Source organism: Lepisosteus platostomus, chromosome 25 (assembly GCF_059453375.1).
Source record: "Lepisosteus platostomus isolate fLepPlt1 chromosome 25, fLepPlt1.hap1, whole genome shotgun sequence".
In the NCBI taxonomy this organism is placed as follows: Eukaryota; Metazoa; Chordata; class Actinopteri; order Semionotiformes; family Lepisosteidae; genus Lepisosteus; species Lepisosteus platostomus.
In genome coordinates, this window is record NC_142635.1 from 16,635,197 (window position 1) to 16,656,620 (window position 21,424).

Here is a 21,424-nt window from a genome sequence, read left to right on the forward strand (position 1 = left end):
GCATGCCAGATTTAACAGGGAGTATAGCTCACTCAGCTAAACTCCAACTTTCATACATCTCCACCCCAGAGTCCCGGGTTCGAGACCCGCCTGGCTCGGCTGTTATTTTTCTCTCGGCTTGAACTTGCGCTCTTCCGATTGGCTGTTCCTCTTCCACACGCTGATTGGACACTATTAACACTGAACTCCGCCCTGCAGCACAGCCACACCCCCTACACCAATCACCATGGTGACGGGACGCGTTCCCTCAGCACAGCGGAGCGTCATCCTTCACCTACCGGGCTGCGAGTGTCCTCGGGCCGGCACGGCTCTCTACTCGAGGGCGGGGATGGAGGCTGCAATCTAGGCCGCAGGCCAGCGCCTCCCGGCTCCCCGACAGCGACTGTGCCCGGAGGCTGTAGCGCTGCGAGCCGTTTGGTGTGGCTGTTCACAGGGGGACCCGATGCACAGCTCTATACACCCCTGTACTCCGCCCCCCACACCCAAACCCTGTCAGATTAATCAAACCAAGTAACAATTAAACCGTTTATTACAGCAAATAAAGATATAAAGCAATAAAACAATTACAATACACAGCAGTGTTAATATAACAGTATCCACAGTCCCATCTCGGTTCCAGGTGTCTCTTAATTAGCTACCTTTCTCGTCCTTTTCGCGCTCATCAGGGGGTTCACGTTATAAATAGGGGCGGTCTGTCCTACAGCTCCTGCAGGTTGGGGTCCCGACCCAGGGTGGGGAGCGCGTCCGTGAGCAGAGACAGGTGGGGGGGAGTCTGGCGGCCGGCCGACCGGGAGACCGCGACTGGTACCTCGCTGCTCTCCCGGTACAGGCGCTTTGCTCGGCTGCCGGAAAAGAGAAAACAAAAAGCGTTTCAATTTCTCATACATGCACTAAACTTTTTTTTTGCAGGTTTCACCAGAACAACCAACGTTGTTCAAGGAGAAATTCATTTATAGCAAGCTTTAAACCTTTACAGCAGGACGGGAGCAGCCGGCGTTTCGAGAGCAAGGTAAGCGGTTTCTCTCTCCTCTCTCACCTGGGTTCAGTCTTCACACCGGGTCTCACACGTCTGGGCTCCAGGGTCCTGCGGTCAGGTACCGGTAAGTCAAGCTACGAGTTTCCCCAAGTTAGAGGCTATACAGAGTGGTCGGCGCGTCTTCATGCAAACCGGCTCCGGAGAATGAAAACCCAGCCGGACCCGCAGCTGCACAGAGTCCGGAACCACAAGGACCCGCTACCGTTGGATTCGCCAGGACCGAGAGTGGGCGATACCGGTAAGCGACGAAGCCCCTGTGAAAGTGGTTTTCCGTCCTAAACGAGCCTTGAAGCTGCGCTTTCCTGACCGGGTCTCTCGGCTTCTAGGAAGAAGAGACTCGGACTCGCCTGTGGATCCGCCGCGGAGCTCCGGTCACTCGGTACACGGGTGGGTCTGCGCTCAGGTCTCCACGCCAGGAGGACTCGACATCCGCCCCTTAAAGCCCAGAGCCGCGCACGGATACTCCACAAGCCTAGAATACAAACGAGAAAAAGGCGTATTTGACAGGTAAAACGAAAAAAGGAAAAAAAAAACATCAATGTGAAAGCTGTAGGTTCAAGTTTAACACCAGTTTTCCTCCGCAGACTCGAAGCCACAAGTCAGCCCGTCCAACAGCTCCATCAAAGTAAGTTTCAACATAATTCACATTTAAAGCCCAGTGTTCTTGTACCGTCGTGACAAAGCGCTCCGAAAGTGTCCACCCAGAGAAACGGTAAATTTTCTAAACTTTTTGTTTGCAAACTCGCTATTTAAAGACGAAGAAGCGACCCGGCTGTCGGAACCGCTAAACAGCCGCGGATTGAAGTCTAATTGCAGACTGACCGCACCTGCCTTCTCGGTCAGACTCGGCCAATAGGGGCGGCGGATCCCGGAGCTGCTCGTCTCGGCTGTTAACCAGCGAGTTTTCAAACAGCCCGAGGGCAGAAATCCTGTTAACTGTGGATTTGACTTCACATCTCCCGACGGGCTCAGTTAAGCACAAGGTTCAACCTTACTTGGTAAAAAGGTTTTAGTCAGAGCTACACAATTTGCAGCCCTTCCAGTGCACTGTACTGCAGTAATATGACACAACCAGCTCCTGAATTCTGATTGTATGAACATCCTACCAATTATGAATTCAATAGATCTGTGTACAGTAACTGGAATGCAGTGGACTGGAGAGGCTGCAAGTAGCTCTGACTCCAGAGCTAGATCAAGGTCCCACCTTCACAGTGCAATACCCTGAGACAGGATGGGCTCCCACACTGACACTACACTGCCCACTCATGCTCTTTATCCACCTCAAGGCACTGCTGCTCACAGGAAATATAAATAAGCAACAAGCAAGAGTCAATCCCACACTGGGAGGGAGATGAGAAAAAGGTTCTGGCTGTGGAGTCACCTTGAGACAGAACAGGAATCTGAAGAGGCTCATAGACTGAAAGCAATAAGTTCTCATTAACCAGCAGGTCAAGGTGTGTTGAGGTAAAGATGCAAATTGTCAGCACTTCTTAAACCAGGTTCAATATTTTATAGAGTTTATAATTCTTTCTTGAGGAACTGTTAATGGCTCCTGCCTTTCACCTGCTTTCTGACAGCATGCAAACCACACAGCAGCTCTCCTGCGCTTGTGTTGGGATGAACTTGACTGTCGCAGGGGAAGGAGCTGTTTTCTGGAGACGTGGACCGAGTGAATTCTGTGGTTAGTGTGTGAACATTCAGACACCAGGACTCTGCAGTGACAGTGTTAAGGATAATTGTAGCTGATTTCTTCAGTTGAGAGAACTCCACAGCCAGAATAAATGTCCCTTTCAATGGGAATTCTCCCATACTTGTTCGTGTGCAGCTCCCATACTGAGCACATTGAAGCAAGCAGGCTTTTACTGCAGCTTAAACAATCATTTCTCGAAGAGCGTCAGCTGCCCTCACACCCAAAGAAAGTCCAATCTTTTCATGGTCTAGAGCATTAATTCTAACAGCACAACATGCGAATAGATCACATTAATTCATGCCACTGCCCCTGTCACTCAGACCCCTCCTGTCAAGGTGTATTGATACAATGGGACACTAGATCATGCTTGGTTTCATTTGAAAGGTGTCCTGCATGAATATTGCAATGTCAACTTAGGCTTTACAGTCAAGCAATATGTACTGAACACAACAGTAATTTGAGGGATTATTTTACTTTTGGATTCTGTGCACACATTTGATCATATTCCAGTAAAAACATCCTTTGTCCTCAGTCCTGTATATTGAAGTAATTGGGACACATTCATTTTAAGTAAATGAGGTCTGTGACCCATTGAGTTCAATCAGTAATCGTCCTAGAAACTCCTGCTGCCACTGAGTACTTTAGTCTTCAGGTGATCATACTTCAGTTATTTCTTCCTGCTCCACTGGATTGAAAGCTGAAAGTAACTTGATCGTTGTAAGGTTTTTCAGTTCTCCTCCTGATGACTTCCTTGGTTGCACTACGAATTATGACAGAATGCCACAACACCTGAATATTTGATGTGCATCCTCCAAGTTGAGATGTAGATGACATGTATGGTGTCTGACTAACACCACGTCTGATCCTAATCCTCACTCTGTACATGTGATCAACATCTGAGCTCAGGGGGGAGTGCAGAAGACCTTGAGGTGTTGCTGAAGTTCTCGGCTCTGAATCCACAACACCCAGTGCATTAGTGCTGATGTAGGCGTAGAGGTGCAGAAAGCTCCTCATGATCTCCCCAGGCCAGGCCATGACTAACATAGGAGGTGCTGTTCTGTGGAGCATCTACAGCTCCTTTCTGTCTGCACACTTGAACCTTTCATCTCTGTACTCTGAGCACATTCTGAAGCCTGGTGGAGGTAATGTCATGGCCTGGGGATGCATGAGTGTCTCCAACTGGTTCCCTCATCTGTATTAATGCTGCTCATGATGGCAGCAGAAGAATGCTTTCAGTAGTTGACGGAAACACTGTCTCTAATGTAGGGGAAGATGCCTCCATACTTACTGGAGAGTGATTCACCATGCAGCATGACAATAACTCAAAATAGCTGATCAGTGCAACCAATGAGGTCTTCAGGAGAAAACAGAAACTGTCCAAGTCTGTCTGCAGATTTCAATCCAGCTGAGCATGATGCTACTTGCTGAAGTACTCATTTCAAGTAAGAGCACCTGAAGAAAGGGTAACTCCTGTTCTCCAGGGAAGACACAGAGTACAGTTGCTCATGTACTGACTTGTGCTCTGAAATGTGTGTAGAGTGACGGTGTGCCAATATGTTAGAACATAGGATGAGGTTAAATTTGCCACCACTCCTGCAGTTTATCACTCACAGAGGACTGAGATTATAGATTGCCAAGGTGAGCAGACTCTGACTGATCTCTAGGGTGATCTGAAGTAGATCTCCACACCCTGATATTATACAGGCACTCTTTCACTCCACTAAGGGAACTGAATAAATTGGTACGAATGCTGACATGCACAATTAATCTGACATTTTTTGACTCTATAACTCCATTTTATGTATGTTTTCCTATATCAATACTAATGTTCTGGATTACTTAAGGTGAGAGCTAAATGGTGGGGATTTGTAACACCAGTCTGCAGCAGGAACACCTCAGTCAGGAGGTCAGCAGGAGAAAAGTGAACAGTCTAGTAATGGCCAAACTACACTCTACATCTCACTCCACCTGAGCAGCAATGTATATAGTAAAGAACACAAAAGCCCTAAACCCTCAAGAACAGACACCTCTGTAGCTCCAAAGTGTCTCAGATCACACAGAGAACAGTGAGCTCAATGTGTCCAGACTGCAGGCAATTATTGCCTCAAAGGGATCTAGAACCCTATGTGTCCTAATCTTTCCTGTTTGAAATGGCAGAGTTGAACTGTTTGTACTTGAATATTTTCAAGTGTGTGCATTCAATTCCAGAACTGTATGCTACTGGATTCATTCATCTCCTGCTCACTAATAAAAATTGCTTGACTGTAAAGTTGTGGCTCATTGGTGGTGGGTACTGTGTCTAGACGTAGGGGGAGTCCTGCTGTATTTAACAATGCAGGGGGTTGACATGATTTGTTGTGAATCGGAGGTCCCTGTGGGTGGGAGCAAACTGAGAACTAATCTCATCAGGGGGAGCACTTGATTAGTAGGAACAGCCCCTTACCTGTAGTGCGCTGGAGCTCAGTTATTATAAAATCAATCTTCTCCAACAGCCTGGATCCCATGTATGATCTAGTGCGCAGTAGCCCCGCAGTGTCCCGGGACAGATGTGATATCGGTACACTGCAGCCATACCTTGCTTTGTGTGACGCTGGGTCATACAGATTGCTTAAAGCGCAACATTATTTTCAGAAAGCCAAGACCGACCTGAAACGAAGCAGAAGTTTCCAACTTGAAAACAGGCAGCAGAATGCTGGTGCACGTAGAACTAAATATTTAAAATCATATAACATTAGAACCACAATCCAGGTCACACGAACAAACCGCGTCTCTGTAAAACTCGCTGACCTTATATAAGAGTGAAGGTTAAAATTAATAAAACGTAAGTCGTGTGGCATCTACTCTTGAATCAAAAATGTAGCGTAAGCATCACCCATCCCATGAAGGAGACCGTCTGAAGGTCAGAACCACGCAGCCTTAGTTTCACTTTTCCCGACAGTAGGACGAGCCCGTGTCGCGCAAAGCGAGGTGCGCTGTACTGCCCAGTGACTCCCTGTGCTCCTCCTCTCTCTCCTCACTGCATCTGCCTGCTGTCGCTGTCGCTTACCTGTTTTTCTTGTGTTTCAGGTCTCGCCTGGCTGCTGTCCCTGCCGCCCGGACAGAACCCATCCCGCACCGACCAGACTGCTGCAGCTGGGAAGGAAATCACCACCACGGACGCGGTGACTTGTGATGCTGTAACTCGCTCTGTATTTTCTGTAACTCATTGTAACCAACGGTCTTTGATTTGTATGCTGCAACACTCAATAAAGAATTCCGAGTTCTGTCTTGTTTTCTTGGTAACATTATTTTAACACAAACGTAAAACCAAAGAAAAGAAGGAACACGAACCGCCCGTATGAATATTAATAAAGGGGCGTGGCTAACAAGAGGCGTGTCTCATTAATGAGGGGGGTGTGGTGCATTATTAATGAGGGGCGTCACTTATGTAACGTCACACCGACCAATCAAAATGTTTGGGTTAAAGCCCACCCCACAACTTTTACCCTCAAACGATTGGTCAAATTCCACAACCACGCCCATGTCCCGCCCCACAAGAAATCTGATTGGAAAGGACTTAGGACTATGATTTTAAAGTCATACTCCATGATTCTGATTGGTTGACAGACGTGTCAATCAAAATACCACACCCCCAACGATGACGCTGTTCTAAAAGGGTGTGTTTTTATGATTGACAAGACATTGACTCCAATCACAAATGGCTGTCTCTAAGCCCTGCCCTGGGAGTGCTTTGTTTAATGTTAAAGACCTTTAATTAACTCATACATAATCAATGTACTCATTATAATTACTTAGCATAATTTGACATGTAAACTACAGAATAAAAAGTTAATCAGCAACCCTTTCAATGTTTCAAATCTCTGAAACATTTAAACATTTTAGATTAACGCGATGCAAAAGGCATCAAGACAGTTTCTTTGAAAACAAATTATCCAAAAAAGACAAATAATCAAGAATTTAAAAAACGGAACTATTTTATTTCAGTATAGTGTAAAAATACATTTTAGAAACTACAAAATCGAATTGAAAGTTTTTTTCAAAGTTCAAAAAGTAAAACAGAAGCATGAACAAAACATTTAATTAAAATAAAGACAACTTGTGAACAATTTTAATAGAAACTTAATTGCAAATTAATTGCAAATAAGAGTTTTAACGCCGACGTCTTACTAACATAAACAGGGTAACAGGGTAACTTTGTTTTTACACATTAAAGCTTTTGTTCAGTACAAAGTAAAAACGAAATATATCTGGAAAAAACACAATTTCCAATACAACTGTTTTTAAATTTAGTTCAATTTAACAACATACATATTGTAACGCAACGGGGGCTCAGGCGGGCGCCCTTGCCGCATTAGGTCGGCATAATCTCTCTTTGGCTCACGGGGCTAGGTCGCTGCAGAGAGACGCGGAAGTCCCGGGTTCGAGCCTCAGTTGGGATGGGGCCGACCTAATGCGGCAAGGGCGCCCGCCTGAGCCCCCGTTGCGTTACATTGGTGTCAGAAGCGGGGCGGGATAGCCCTTCGCCGGGGACGGCGATTTAAGCGGGGGAGAGTGTAACGCTTACGGCCGACAGGCGCTGTGTAAGAGCCGGCGTACCAGAGCGGGTGACGTCACCGCCCTTCCCTGTGATAGCAGGACCGCAGCTACTGGGCTGTGGAGAGATCTCTCTTTGGCTCACGGGGCTAGGTCGCTGCAGAGAGACGCGGAAGTCCCGGGTTCGAGCCCCGGACGGTGCAGGGGCCGACCTAATGCGGCGAGGGCGCCCGCCTGAGCCCCCGTTGCGTTACAATATAAATAGCTCATTAGTATACAAGCAGCTGATGCCTGATTATAATATATATATAATATGCAGATTTAATGCAAATGAGGGTGTCAACACCGACGTCTCACTAATAAAACACAAACAACAAAAATCACTTTTTACTCACTTAAGCAAAGTGAACGGTTTTGGTCTAAAATTCTCAAAAACAATTCTAACGAAAACCAGATTACATTAACAACACAAATGCAAATTAGCTCATTAAAATACAAGCGATCGGCCTCTGATTTTAATAAATGCAAATTATCTCCCGTCGCCATCTTGCTGATCCAACGCAAACAACAAAAAAATCGCTTTTTACTCACGAGGGGAAAGTCAAGAGGGTCCGATATATCACCGCATGAATTCCGCACGGTGTTATAACGATATCACTAAAAAATTAAGCCAAAAAACAATAAAAATCGAGAAAACGCTCAGCTCCTAATTGTGGCAGAACTTCCGGAAAAAGCCGTCACGGGGGCGGAGCTAATTTAAATATGCGCAGCCTCAGCCTATCAGGAGTCTTAACGTCACGCCGCCCAGTCCCGCCTCCTCGACGCAGAGGGTGGGGTTGGACTGCCCACATGCGTTGGGAAGACGAACTACAAATTTGTTTAATAGGAAAATCGCCGCTATATATTGAATATTAATGAAGGGTTTTTGTGGGCGGGGCCACGACTGATGTCGTCGTGCCTGTTTATTGGTCATTGTGGCTCCACGGCCTATAAATTCTGGCCGGTCCGTTTATCCTCCTTACGCGCGAGGGCCGGACAACAGAGAGGGCAGTAAGTATCGTGTGCGCAAACGCGTTTTAAGCTTTACTACTTTGTGCATTGACACCTGTATGACATTATTGTGCCCGCGATAGTTTGGAAATGTTTTGTGAGAATTTTTTCTGTCTGTATATTTCTTATTCCTGTGAATATTCGCCCCTCTATTGTCCTGCAAATCCTGCTCTTCAACTCTGACTAACAAACCTCACTCCTTTTTCTCAATATCGCGCACAAAACCACATCTTCGGGCAGTCAAGCGGAACCATGTTTGAGTCGAGAGGTAAGTTTCAGTATTTTCTCTCCAGCTCTCTCACTCTGGAGCTCGACAAGGACTCGTGGTCTCAGTAATAGTGAAGGATGTATTTTATTGCTGCCTAACAATTGACTTTAAACCTGAAACGTTCTCTTTCAAACTGTCTTGTCACAGAGGCTCTCTCCCTCTATCTCAATGTATTATTTTACCTTTCTATGCTTCTTCCTCTGTCACTAATGTTCCAGATCTCTTCAAATAAAAGCTGAAGATTCACATGAACTCTGACAACCACCGGAGTATCATGTGTCTTAAGCACTCCCTCTGGGTTCAGATGTTGATGGCATGTCCACTCCCTAACCCCACTACTACCCCAGTCCTCACTCTTCTGCATGTGATCAACATCTCAGCTCAGAGGAGGAGCTGTCCATCACTAAATCAGAGCTCAGACTACTGCAAACCAAGCAATTAGAGAGATGGAGCCCCGTTGTGGCAGAATACTTGAAACTTGTTTGAAAATGAATCAACACAAAATATTAGAGAGCTTTAGAGACTTAAGAAATATTAAATTTCCAAGTCCCCAAGACTGCTTGTGCTCTCTACCTGTTCCCCTCTCTGTAACTGTCAGGGCACTGATCTCGTGGAGGATTGTGATGGGGCATCTTGGGAGCTCCCTCTGTCTCCTGACCCTTCCTCCATCAATCTCACTCATTCCCTCTGTCGATTGCCCCCGTCTCTCTCTCTCTCTCTCTCTCTCTCTCTCACTGTTCAGCCGATCCCCCTGCCTGTGACTCCGGGTCCATACCTGTTGTCGGCGCTGCCTCTGACACAGTTGTCTCCTCCTGGTCTGATGAGGCTGTGGATTGACGTGATCAAACCTCCTCCTGAGTCTCATCACCCAGGACTCCAGGTGAGTCCCCACTGACTCTTCTACCTCATTGTTCAAACAGGTAAATCTGGATTTCAAGCTGAAAGATGAAGGAGAAACATTTTTGCTGTAGAGTCTTTTTCAGGTGATCCTGTCTATTTTTCAGTTAAATTCATCTTGTTCCCTTGCAGCCAACACACACTGATACAGCTCCCCACTCCAACATCTACATATTTAAAGTTTTTATGTTTTATGTTTAATGTTTCCATTTTTTCACTCTCCTGGATCCAGTGTCATTTCCTTTATCTGTGTGTCCTTCTTCAATCCCTCCTGAAGATGAAAGATATACTGCTGAAGGCTGCAGATCCACAGCCTGTGAGTTTCTACTTGACCTTCCAGGTGAATACAAACTGAAACCCTTGAACTCCATGTTTCCATTATGTTATGGATTCATTTTCTTCTCTCTTGTCTCCTGAGATCTCACTTGCTCACACAGAGTTAATTTCCATCATCCCTTTGCAGTCAAGACCACCAACGCAGTGAACTGACCCTAGCAGCTGTTGTGAGATATTAGAGTTGTGAGAAAGTGTGTATGAGTTCAACCTGTTTTAGTTTCTTCCTGCCTCCTTGTTGCTCTGTATACTTTACTCAGACACTGTGTAAAATGTCGAGTGCTGTGCTAAATAAAGGTTCTCCAGATTCCCTCACTATGTGTCCCTTCCTTCTCCAGCGGCGTTGAGCTATAATCTGTGTATGAACTAGATACAACTGTGTACAGCTGCTTCTTGAGCTAGAATTGTCAACTTGATCCATTTTGAGTGTTTCTGTATAGTTAGTAGTAAAGTCTTTATCTAAGGAAGTTAATTGGATGAGCTTTGATTTCATTAATTTTGTTCTCTAGAAAGTTATTTTTGGTTGTTTTTACTGAACACTTCTGATTGATGTACTAATAGCTTTCATTCTCCCTGTCAATTACTAAGTGAGGCTATTCAATCACTTCACCCTGTATAATGAATGGAACTGATGTCACAACTTCCTAAGACATCATTGAAGCCTGTTTTCTATTAATCACCATTCTGCTGTGAGTTTTTCAAAGGTTCTGATCTTTTGGGTATTGATAACAGATTTCTAGATCTCATCCTGACTTTCAGGGTCATTTTTGAGTAGTGTTTCATTCTGACTTGAAATTCATTCTCAGTTTATGGTAGCTGACTGAATTTGTACTATTGTCCTTGATTATTGTGAATGCCACTTGTGTTCCAACTTCCACCAGAGACTCTTAGTGTTTGAGCACAGTGCCAGCAGGAGTAATCACTCCTTTCCAGTGTCCCGCCCACTCCGTTTCACAGGCTGGGAGAACACTTTCTCAAGGGAATATTTGGAATCAGTATTTGGTTGCTCAAGCTGAGCCCTTCCATGTGAACCAGTGATCTGAATCGCTTATTTTGAGCCTCTACAGAAGAGCACACTGAACCTGTGGAAGACTGCACTGTCACTGTGCAGCAACACTGCTGAATGACTGAAATATGGATTGGGGTTCAGCTGCGCCCATGAGGAGTTCTAGGTGTTTTAGTATTAGTGCTCAGGATGAGGCTGGGAGTTACTTCGTGCCGCTACACTGTGCATTAATCTCTGCGCGAGCTACTTCTCTGCACGCTCAAGTGCATCGCGCGGGGGCGCTGTGGATCCGAGACCCGCACAAGACGGGAAACAAGGGACGAAGGTGTAAAACCCACAGTAAAACCGTGTAAAACCCACAGAACGCACACACGGACGTAGCCACGCTGGAGCAATTGTAGTTTCCAGCTAGTCAGTGTCCTGTTAATTCCCGCTACCGGTATTTATTACTATTTTTATGTTGAATTCATGTACATCTCCATCATGTATACTATTATGTAAAATAGTTGAAAGCGAAGCTTTCTCTTTTGTTCAGAACGGTGTCATCATGATAACATGAAGATAACGCACCGTATACTTGCTGACTATGTTGGAAAACACGTCGAGTTGCTATTTAGTTAATAACAAATCCGTGTTTGTCTAGTAGTGTATAGCCTCTCTTAATTTGTCAATACATTCGAACTATTATTAAAATACGTGAGGAGGCTAAATGTGAGTCTAATCAGAACTGTGCTCATGGCAGGCTCGTATGCGGTGCAATCGCCTGTATGCATAAGGCAAGGCTGAAGCGGTGTGCTGGGAATGTTTTGGAATAATCGCCCTCCTCGACCGTGCGCACCTCCGTCAGTGCGCACAGGTGGGGTCCGGTCTGGAGGGCGCGCGCTGTGCAGGTGCGCAGGGCAGGCGCGAGGCGGAGCCAGCGGGCGCACCGCCGCGAGGCGCTCAGTCCGCTGGAGACCGCAGCCCGGAGCCCGGACACCCTCTCGCCCAGCCTAGGACACCGAGGAAGAGCCGCTCCGAAAATCAGGTATTTCGTTTTTAAATGAAAGTGATTCATCCTTTTCTCACCTTAATCTTCGTTTTCTACCTTTTTAACATTAAAGGCGAGACAAGAAAATAGAATGGTGTTAAAAAAATGACTGCACGTTTTCTTGAACCTTGTGTCCATGAACTGCAGGTTCGGGGCCGTTCACTGTAACAGAAAGTGCGAAACCCTTTTTTGAAAAGTAACTGGGAATCCAGTGGTGGGGTCTCGACTACATTCTTTGGCGTAAATTTGACAAGGCTTTCTTCAACCTTCAGAAAACCCATAGAGCTCCGGGAATAACACAAAATGACTTTAGAAAAATGTTTGGTGGCCAGATTTCCCAAAGCCTGCTTTGCGCCTGGGCCCTCAGGGAGCTCTGTTTGTCGCGCTGTTGTGATGGCGACCACAGCCCCGCAGAGCCCCGTGAACACCTGCCCGACGGAGCCACGGTGCAAAGTCTGCTGTCCGACTGATAGCGACGCTGCCTCTCAAACCGATTCCCCCCTACCGCAGTTACAGCATGTGCGAGCGTTTCTGTACCGCAGAGATCTCCACCTCGTCTAATAATAATAATAACAACAACAACAACAACAATCATCACTGCTTCCCAATGCTCGGGAGAAGAGGAAGCATTCTGTTCGGAATCTGTGACAGTTTGTGTGTTTTTACCCGAATATTCTGGGAATTCAAATCGCAATAAAATGAGAAGCATTTTTACTGTTCAGGAAGTCGGTGAACATTTACGCTTGGCCAGTGCCAAGGTGTTTATTAGTGTTTCCAAAGCAATGATATACTAACATTTACAGCAATAACATGTTATTGTTTCAGAGAGCCACTCTCTGTCCCTCAGGCTGGGACAGGAGATCAAACACTGGGCTACAGCTCTATGGCAGTTTCCTCTCCCAGTAGGACTGTAGGTGTGGGAATACTGTAATTAGATTAATTAGATTAGGGATGGATGCTTGTCTAATCAAGGTTTATTTATTAAAGTGCATCTGTGTCTCCTCTTCTCCCTACTGGCTGTGGGGGCACAGCCTGTCCTCTTTGGGCACAGACCTGGCTGTCCAGTTTCTATGGCCAGGCTGTGTCCGTCTGTGTCCAGGCTGTGGACACTGAACCTGTCATCTCTGGTCACCCAAGTCTGTCTGTGTCCAGTCTCTTTGTCTAGACTGTGGACACTGAGCCTGTCATCTCTCGTCAGCCAGGTCTGTCTGTGTCCAGTCTGTATCCAGGCTGGGGACACTGAACCTGTCGTCTCTCGTCACCCAAGTCTGTCTGTGTCCAGTCTCTGTGTCTAGACTGTGGACACTGAGCCTGTCATCTCAGGTCAGCCAGGTCTGTCTGTGTCCAGTCTCTGTGTCCAGGCTGTGTCTGTCTGTGGCCAGTCTCTGTGTCTAGACTGTGGACACTGAGCCTGTCATCTCTGGTCAGCCAGGTCTGTCTGTGTCCAGTCTCTGTGTCCAGGCTGTGTCTGTCTGTGTCCAGTCTCTGTGTCTAGACTGTGGACACTGAGCCTGTCATCTCTGGTCAGCCAGGTCTGTCTGTGTCCAGTCTCTGTGTCCAGGCTGTGTCTGTCTGTGTCCAGTCTCTGTGTCTAGACTGTGGACACTGAGCCTGTCATCTCTGGTCAGCCAGGTCTGTCTGTGTCCAGTCTCTGTGTCCAGGCTGTGTCTGTCTGTGTCCAGTCTCTGTGTCTAGACTGTGGACACTGAGCCTGTCATCTCTGGTCAGCCAGGTCTGTCTGTGTCCAGTCTCTGTGTCCAGGCTGTGGTCCCTGTGCCTGTTCCTTGCCAGGCTCTATTGCTCAGTGCTCCCCAGAGAACAGCCTCTCCTGCTCTAACAGCGGGACCTACCTCTCCTCCACAGGGACTCCCAGCTGGGGGCAGGATGGCCAACTTCAAGGGGCACGCCCTGCCCGGCAGCTTCTTCCTGGCGTTCGGCCTCTGGTGGTCAGTCAAGTACCCCCTGCGGCACTGCTGCGGCGGGCGGGGCGGGCGGCCGGGGGGACGCACCAAAACGCCTCTGGCCTTCTCCCGGATGGATCTGATAGAGGGGGCCGTCAAGGTCTTCTTCGCCTTCGTGGGTGAGTCTCGGGGCCCAGGGCCGGCCTGCAGTGGGCAGAGTACCGGGAGGTCACAAGGCACTGCTGTGGCTCTGGTCTGCGCTCAGCCACCGAAGGCTCTGGACTTCATTTAAAGGAAATCTGCAAAATTAGTACGAGGAAAGCAAGTGAAGCAGGAAGGTGCCCGTATATTTAAATGAGCAGGTAAAGGTTTATTCCATGCGGTGGTGTCACACCTGAGGAAGGCTCCACGTAGCCGAAACGTTGTGTCTCTTTTCTTTTCCTTTCGGCATGGAATAAACATTCCCTGTTCCTCTGCAGGCTACGCATGCTGACGCAGCTCCCTGTGTGAATTTAAGGGCCAACTGACTTAACGACCTCATCGCTTAATTACCAGCAGGAAGTGGCCAGAGAGGCTTTGCTGTGTGCCTGTCAGTCCGCGCTGCTGTTCTGACTGCAGGCCGGAGCCGCTCCAGCTCCCAGCAGCGGTCAGAGGCGTTAATATCACTGCCGAGCCCTCCACGACCACAACACCACACACACAAAGAGCAACCCAAGACCTTCTGACCCCAGCCATCATCCCAGCAGCAACCCTCTTCTTCTTTCAGGAACATTGCTGCCATCAGAGCCACTGGATTCCAGTGTCCCAGCGAGCAAGCCGGGCTGGATGGTGTGTGCCTGCCAGTGTCATACACTGTTGGATGAGAACGGGCCTCTTACACCAAGAGTAAACCGGTCCAGTCACGTGCCGAGTTCACTGTTGTGCAATCAGGGAGACTGCTGCCTGGGTGATCTTCATACAGCACAAGTCATGACAAAGCCATTCCAGTTGCCTTACAAACCGCGTATGCTTTACAGAAGGTACAACAAAGCGAGGCATCGTGAAGTACAGGTTTATCAAAAATAAAAATATGGGTCTCAAAACCAGCTGAATGAAGACCAGGCTATACGATCTAACCGTCTGTGAAAGAATCAGCTCCTGGGTGTGCGTGTGTGAAACGTGATCACTGACAGGGGCCAGGTCAGCTCAGTGGAATGTCACTCTGCAGCGCACAACCAGACGCTCAGGCCCAGAGTCAGCACGCCAACCCGCCTTCCTTGTTTACATTTCTAGATGTTGCCCTGCCTCCCTTTAAGCATGTCTGTAACCAGCAGGCTTTCTCGATGCAAGCGCAAGAGAAACCCGCAGGAAGCCCTGCTGCTCAGTGCCTCGCAGCTCTCGGGTCAGACCGGGCCACGTTCTGTGTGGAGCCTGCGTGTGCTCACTGTGTGGTTGTGACAATGCCGTGCCACGATCCACAAAATTCACAGCCTAGTCAGCTTGTCACCTCCATTTCTGTGTTGTGGCGGCCTGTTGCTGTGGTGGACAGAACCCCTCTGCTCTTCTAGATGTTTCGGTGGTCCCCTCTTGGGACACTAGGAAGGTCCATTCACTATTCTGCTCAACTCTTCAATTATCAGTCAATGTTAAGTAGACCAGAACAGTTACTCCATGTCACTCAAATTAAAAATTATAATATTCTCAAACTTCCCTTGTATACAAAGGGACCCTGGTACATTAATCTTGACTTAACCTCTTATACCCAGTCGCCATCTTCATTTTAATAAGTACTGATCCCTTTCTGTAAAGAGCCACCAGGGTATTCTACTCTAGTTACTAGAACATGCCACCCCTTTCATTCTGTGTCGAAAAATCATTCATTACCTTCACTCAAAAATCACCCTTCATATCTCATACTGGCTGATCCTGTCTGGCAAGGAACGCAGCTTTCCGAGTTCATCAAAAAACACTTTCACTTCAGCGGTCGGTTGGACTCTCTCAGCTCTCTCTCAGTCGGCTGGCACACACCTGTCTGCTGATGTTAGAGCCCAGTTGCACCCATGACCTCACCTGGGCTGACTAGACCCCTGTAGACCCCCGACACTCACCTGGCAGGGGCGCTGGTTGGTCACTGTCTCACAGGAAGTCAGGCTGCTGCTCGTGACCCTGCTGCCTCCTCCCCCCAGGGATCATGGCTGAGCAGTTTGTGCCGGACGGCCCCCACGCCCGCCTCTATAACCGCGAGGACCACGCCTGGGTGAAGCTGATGAACTGGCAGCACAGCACCATGTACCTCTTCTATGGCGTCTCGGGCATCGCCGACCTCCTGACCGCCTCCCCGCTGCCGGCGCCGCCGGGCCTGGACCGGCTGGCCCTGTCCCTCGCGCTCTTCGTGGAAGGTGGGTCCACTCGCTCGGCGCCGGCCCCCCAGGGGGCAGAGTGACAGGCGACGGCGTTAAAACCAAAAAGAAACATCGCTTACAAAGTTAAAAAAGAAAAGCTCCAGAAGTGCCCTGTGTGCCCTCTCGGGGTCAGGGGGACTGATGGATGAGCTTTACACCCGGATGTCTCTGGCTTCTGTCCGATTATGGCCGGGCTCAGGTCAGAGTTGGACACGGAGGTTTTTCCAGCTCATGCTTCAGCTGGGTCAGACGGAGTGCTCGCGGCTCCTGACTGGTTTCTGTGTGTGCTCCCGTTAGCGTAACTGCCCCCCTGCCCTCTCCCTCCTGCCCCAGGCTTCCTGTTCTACTTCCACGTGCACAGCCGCACCCCGCTGGACGTGCACGTGCACTCCCTCCTGCTGGTGGCCGTGTTCGGGGGGGCGGCCAGCACCTTCCTGGAGGTCTTCCTGAGGGACAGCCCCGTGCTGCAGCTCTTCCGGGCCAGCCTGGCCATCCTGCAGGGCACCTGGTTCTGGCAGGTACCCCGCCGACGCTCCGGTCCGCCCGCACACACCCTGGCCCCGCAGGCTCCGAGCCGGGGCCTCTTGCGGAGGGGCCCCTCCGCCCCCCCCCTGCCGCACAGAAGGAGTGAAACGCAGCTGAATTATCTGACTGCACATTTCCTGTGCTCTGTCACTCTCACACATCGTAAGTCAGGGGTTAGCTTGCTGTCTGAGAGCAGGGCTGGGGGTGGGGTCAGGCGAGGAAGGACACTGATCTCGACCGGCCGCGCTGCACATCACCACTGAAGAATCCGCCCAGGACATTCGCCCTCATCAGGCAGTGGAGGGGTTAGGGTCAACAGGGTGAGTCCTGAGAGGTTCCGATATCAATTTTCATTTATATGCAAAACGGAGCTCGAGGGTCTGTCTGTCACCAGGATAATAATATTTAAAGCAAAAAAAATAAGGTGTCCTATTTCTCACGTTGACAAGACAACACTGATTGGGATGACAGAATGCTGTATTTTTTTAAATTAAATAAAATAACAGCTCCAGACCCTGAACTGAGAGCCTGGCAGGAGTCCCTGACAGGAGTGCTGTGTGCATCTACACTAAAGATAAGCCAGGGGACTGCCGGAGCGCAGGGAGGGTTCTGACGCCACGCCTGTGTCTGCAGATCGGGTTCGTGCTGTACCCTCCTGGAGGCGGCGAGCAGTGGGACGAAAAGGACCACAACAACATCATGTTCATCACCATGTGCTACTGCTGGCACTACGCCGCCGCCCTTCTGGTCATTGCAGGGAATTACACAGCAGTCTGGTGGTGAGTGGCCACAACACGAGGAGGGGGGGGAGGGTTTCCCTGGAATGAGCAGTTTGGAAAATAATAATATTGTCGACGGGGAAGGTATTCATACCCTGGGTACAAAGCCTATAAAGGCAGTATAACCACTGGCTTTCTCCTGGAGCAGGCTGAGCCAGGTACCTCACTCCAGGGTACAACTGCAGTGTTCCAGGTGGGATTCGAACCCACAACCTCCCAGTGACTAACCTAGAGCTCTGACCACTCTCTGTCTCCTCTGCCCCCCTGGCTGTGCTCAGCTGTGTGCGGAGGCGAGCCGCGAGGGAGGGAGAAGACATGGAGATCAGGCTGCTGAAGACCAGCTCTTCTGACACCAGTTCTCACAAGGCCCTGCTCCAGGAGTCCGAAGAGGAGTAGACAGATGGACGAACTGGCAGACCTGGCAAGACTGGAGTCTCTGCCCGGGATCCCCTGGTTTGTACTGGGCAACCTGGGACAACACAACCTGCAGACGACACGGCACTGCCCTCACCAGCAGCCCTGCCCAGGGCCCTGGCCACCAGGCAGCCAGACCCCCCCTTCCAGGATGGGCCAAATGCACAAATTACGAGTTTTTCTCCAGCTTTTCAGACTGCTGAGAATTTGTGTCTTTCTTTTATTTTTAAAAGGACAACTTTAAGATTTCTTCATTTATTTTAAATTTTACAATAAAATCTAACTGCTGTCCACACTAACTACCCATCCTCGGGCTGGTCTTCACTATCCGGTGATGAGAAAAATGTTTTATGGTGATTATGCACTCAGACCACATTCTTGGGGAAGTCCCCTAGCAACAGACTCCACTGGGGATTTCTCTCAGACTATACTTAATAAAAACACGGTTTCTCCGATGGTATAGATAGATAGGTATCTCCACACTTGTGAATTCCCAGACCCGCTGGGCTCTGGTTCCTCTCTGGCGTTTCCCTGTCAATCTGTGCTCAGAAGCACAAGCGCAGTCACACTGTGAGTGAACGTGCGTCTGCGTGGATTAGTGTGAAGCAAGTGGAGCTGAAACCTTTAACCCAGTGGGCAAGTTTGTTCTCGAAAAGATGGATCTTCTATCTAGAGGTCCCGCACTGAGCTTTCGAATCAGAGGTTTAGAAATCACAAATCAATTCCTGGATATCCCAGAAAAACTATTGCTCCATTTTCAAAAGGAATTTTGGATTTGTAGGAGACACTACAAATCCCAGCAGCTATCTGCAACACTGCAAATGAACCTGGGACCTTGCTAAAGTAAAGAAACAGTGTCCTAAAACTGAGCCAGAGGGCAATGAAATTTAGACACCGAGGCCTGGGGCACGTCCTGTCGTTACTGAGGGACACAGCAGTGTGCTCAGTGGTCAGTGAGGCACCGAGCTCCTCCTCTCCGCAGAGTACAAGACTGACTAGGCAGCCTGCGCCGTTCACAAGAGAACAGGTTTGCCTTCACGTGGCACAGAGAAGCACAGCAATCAGAAGGATATGAAAGTACGGCCTGGGAACCGCAGTTCGAGATTCATGATTTCTAACCTGTGGGAAGTGGGCTGGGAGGGGCCGGCCAGCTGCAGGGGTGCCGTCGGGGCTCACAGCCAGCCGCTTGCAGGGCGCAGCGCCAGCAGGGCTCCGGAGGCGCGGGGCTCTGGGGAAGGCGGCGGGCCAGCCAGGTCGGCAGGGTCGTGATGCCCATGAAGACACACCTGTGGAGTAACCCGGGCCGAGCACTCAGGGTACCTGCTCTCAGCTCTGACAGCGCGACACAGCTGCGTCCCAGGAGGCCCTGACCAGGCTCACACCTGCTGAGCTCCAGTGAGCTGGCATTTGTGAATTACAGGGCGACGTAACAGAAAAAGTAGATGAAATATTTACATTTCCATTAATCCATAAACTCTAATTATGAAACTGAATTATCATTCAGTCTACGGAAGAGCCAGTTAAGGGTAGACTCCAGAGCGCTTGAGGCAGTAAAGAGAACCCTTACTGTGAGTGTAGGTGTGAGCAGGGTATCACTGTCTGCACCCTACTGCTCTTCTTTACGACGAGACCCTCTCTGACAGCCTGAACAGAACAGCATGAATCCATGTGTACAAGCCACGCTACACACTCACAAAAACATCTCGTAAGCGACGGGCTGACAACAAAAATGAAATCGTAAGCAGCTACAGGTTTTACAGGATGTCTGCTAGTTCCTTGTGATGCTGGAACTCCCCTCCTCTGACATGCTGCGGGATGAGATTGACCGATATCCAGACACACCCTAAAGGGTAGGATATTCTGACACGAAAAACAAACCATAGCACTACAGACTGAACACCGAGCCCGAGCCATCTTCTCCCTGCAGACTCCCATGTCTGGGGGAACGGAGGTGGCTCAGAAAGGGGACGTGCACTGCAGGACGCGAGAACACGCCGTACCGTCTGTACCAGGAAGCACAGCTGCAACCTCGGTCACACAGCACAGCCGCCGTCACGGTTGATATTTAACCAAAACCCCCTGCAGTCAAATGCAACCCTTTCAGCCCTTTCAAAAAATTTAAGGTGTGACTCTACATGACAACCAGATCAAAGATCGCTCTCAAAGGCCTCATAAAAACATAGGTTGTGCAAACAATACCAATCATAAAACTGCAAAAGCCAGGTGGAAGGAATCTAACAGCAATCCGGGTGTGGGCTAGATTCCTCCAGTTTCTATGACATTTGAGCATGACCTCTGAGATTCATTACATAACAAAATACTGTAGTACTGAGGCACATTCAGAAATTCCTGTTTCGTGAAGAGTATGTCCACCAAATGTCTATAAAGTCCTTCTATTTTCCCATTTGAGGGAAGACCGTTCTTTTGCTTGAAACAAACTACACCAATAAAAGAAGACAACCAATGAACTGCTTCTGCTTTTGCAGGAAACGTCAGTTATACTACAAGAACAATGCTGAATCACAGAAGCGGTGTGACATATTAATATATTTGCATACACATTACGGGCTGTGACTGCATCCCTGCGTGCACAGAGGAGGAGAGCTAGGAGGTACACTAGCCACTGGGCAGAGAGCCATCATGTGTCCCGACAGTGAGGCTCTGGGCACTAGTGTCCGTCTCCTAACTCTGATGTGATATCAGGCATATGTACAATACTTAACTAACCACTAACAATATTGATCTTCTCTGATCAATAACTGTGATGCAGAGTCCATACATAGTAACAACTGTGTTGTCTTTGCAATACAGCAGAACCATTTGCTTTCTAGGTGGGCTCGGTGCATAATTATCTTTATTCTGAACCACACAGAAATCTGACAGAACTCGTATTCCTCACATGCAGGACATTAAGATGTGGAGGTCAGGTATTAGAAAGTAACTTTGTTACAGCGAGACTTCACGCAGTATCACGTACAGTTAGATCAACCACAAGCAGAGTGACGATACCGAAACTGGGGGGTGCCCAATTAACACAACCTGACAAACACCCAACATTTTAGGACCAAACTCACGTACATGTCACAAGTGCTCATTTTATTTTGCCAATGCTTCTAATGTCACAGCGAGCAATGCGGTGCACAGTTACAGGTACATTCTTTACTGCAATAGCAACAGGCGATGCCCATCGGCACAGTCTGTTCAACACAAAGCCTTTGGGCGAGGACCCAACAACATCCAGCCAGGACGCCACTCTTCCCACACAGAAACATGCACAACTGAAAATCAGCTGTCGAAACACAAGCAAACAGTCACAAAGCCCTCTCTAGCTCAGCACACCAGGGAGGAAACGGCACATTTTCCATCCCTGGACACGGAAGCTGTAGTAAAAAAAAAATGGACAGAAAAAAGACAGAGAACCAATTTACTTTCTGTTCATAAACTTTCAAAAAACAACACAAACAGGAAAAAAATGAGGCAGCTACCTACATGCTTGCAAAGAAACAATTTGAGATGAGTCTTAGGTTAAAAAAAAGTTTTTGCATCTTTGTGATACAAAAATCCTTGTGTTCAGTTGCTAA

The 21,424-nt window shown here is 48.5% G+C and overlaps 2 protein-coding genes and 2 long non-coding RNA genes across 5 annotated transcripts; 3 read left to right on the forward strand and 1 right to left on the reverse strand.

Annotated features, from left to right (window-relative positions):
- Positions 1 to 974: 974 nt before the first annotated feature.
- Positions 975 to 5,898, forward strand: LOC148641263 (uncharacterized). Its single transcript, XM_088620130.1, has 5 exons — positions 975 to 1,274; positions 1,363 to 1,543; positions 1,621 to 1,661; positions 1,880 to 1,967; positions 5,793 to 5,898. The coding sequence occupies exons 1-5, from the start codon at positions 1,181 to 1,183 to the stop codon at positions 5,896 to 5,898; spliced, it is 510 nt and encodes a 169-aa protein (XP_088476256.1). The 5' UTR covers positions 975 to 1,180.
- A 2,223-nt stretch (positions 5,899 to 8,121) lies between these two features.
- LOC148641264 (uncharacterized) lies at positions 8,122 to 10,123 on the forward strand. 2 transcript variants are annotated; one of them, XR_015930120.1, is made up of 3 exons: positions 8,122 to 8,309; positions 9,320 to 9,457; positions 9,707 to 10,123. It is a non-coding gene; the product is annotated as an uncharacterized LOC148641264 (long non-coding RNA). The 2 variants fall into 2 exon arrangements; XR_015930121.1 differs by having other exon boundaries at positions 9,752 to 10,123.
- A 1,557-nt stretch (positions 10,124 to 11,680) lies between these two features.
- On the forward strand, positions 11,681 to 18,142 carry tmem45b (transmembrane protein 45B). Its single transcript, XM_088620240.1, has 6 exons — positions 11,681 to 11,840; positions 13,707 to 13,923; positions 15,910 to 16,122; positions 16,459 to 16,643; positions 17,284 to 17,429; positions 17,708 to 18,142. The coding sequence occupies exons 2-6, from the start codon at positions 13,728 to 13,730 to the stop codon at positions 17,823 to 17,825; spliced, it is 858 nt and encodes a 285-aa protein (XP_088476366.1). The 5' UTR covers positions 11,681 to 11,840; positions 13,707 to 13,727; the 3' UTR covers positions 17,826 to 18,142.
- LOC148641266 (uncharacterized) lies at positions 13,781 to 15,911 on the reverse strand. Its single transcript, XR_015930487.1, has 2 exons — positions 14,139 to 15,911; positions 13,781 to 14,043 (listed from the first exon to the last, which is right to left on the reverse strand). It is a non-coding gene; the product is annotated as an uncharacterized LOC148641266 (long non-coding RNA).
- Positions 18,143 to 21,424: the final 3,282 nt, after the last annotated feature.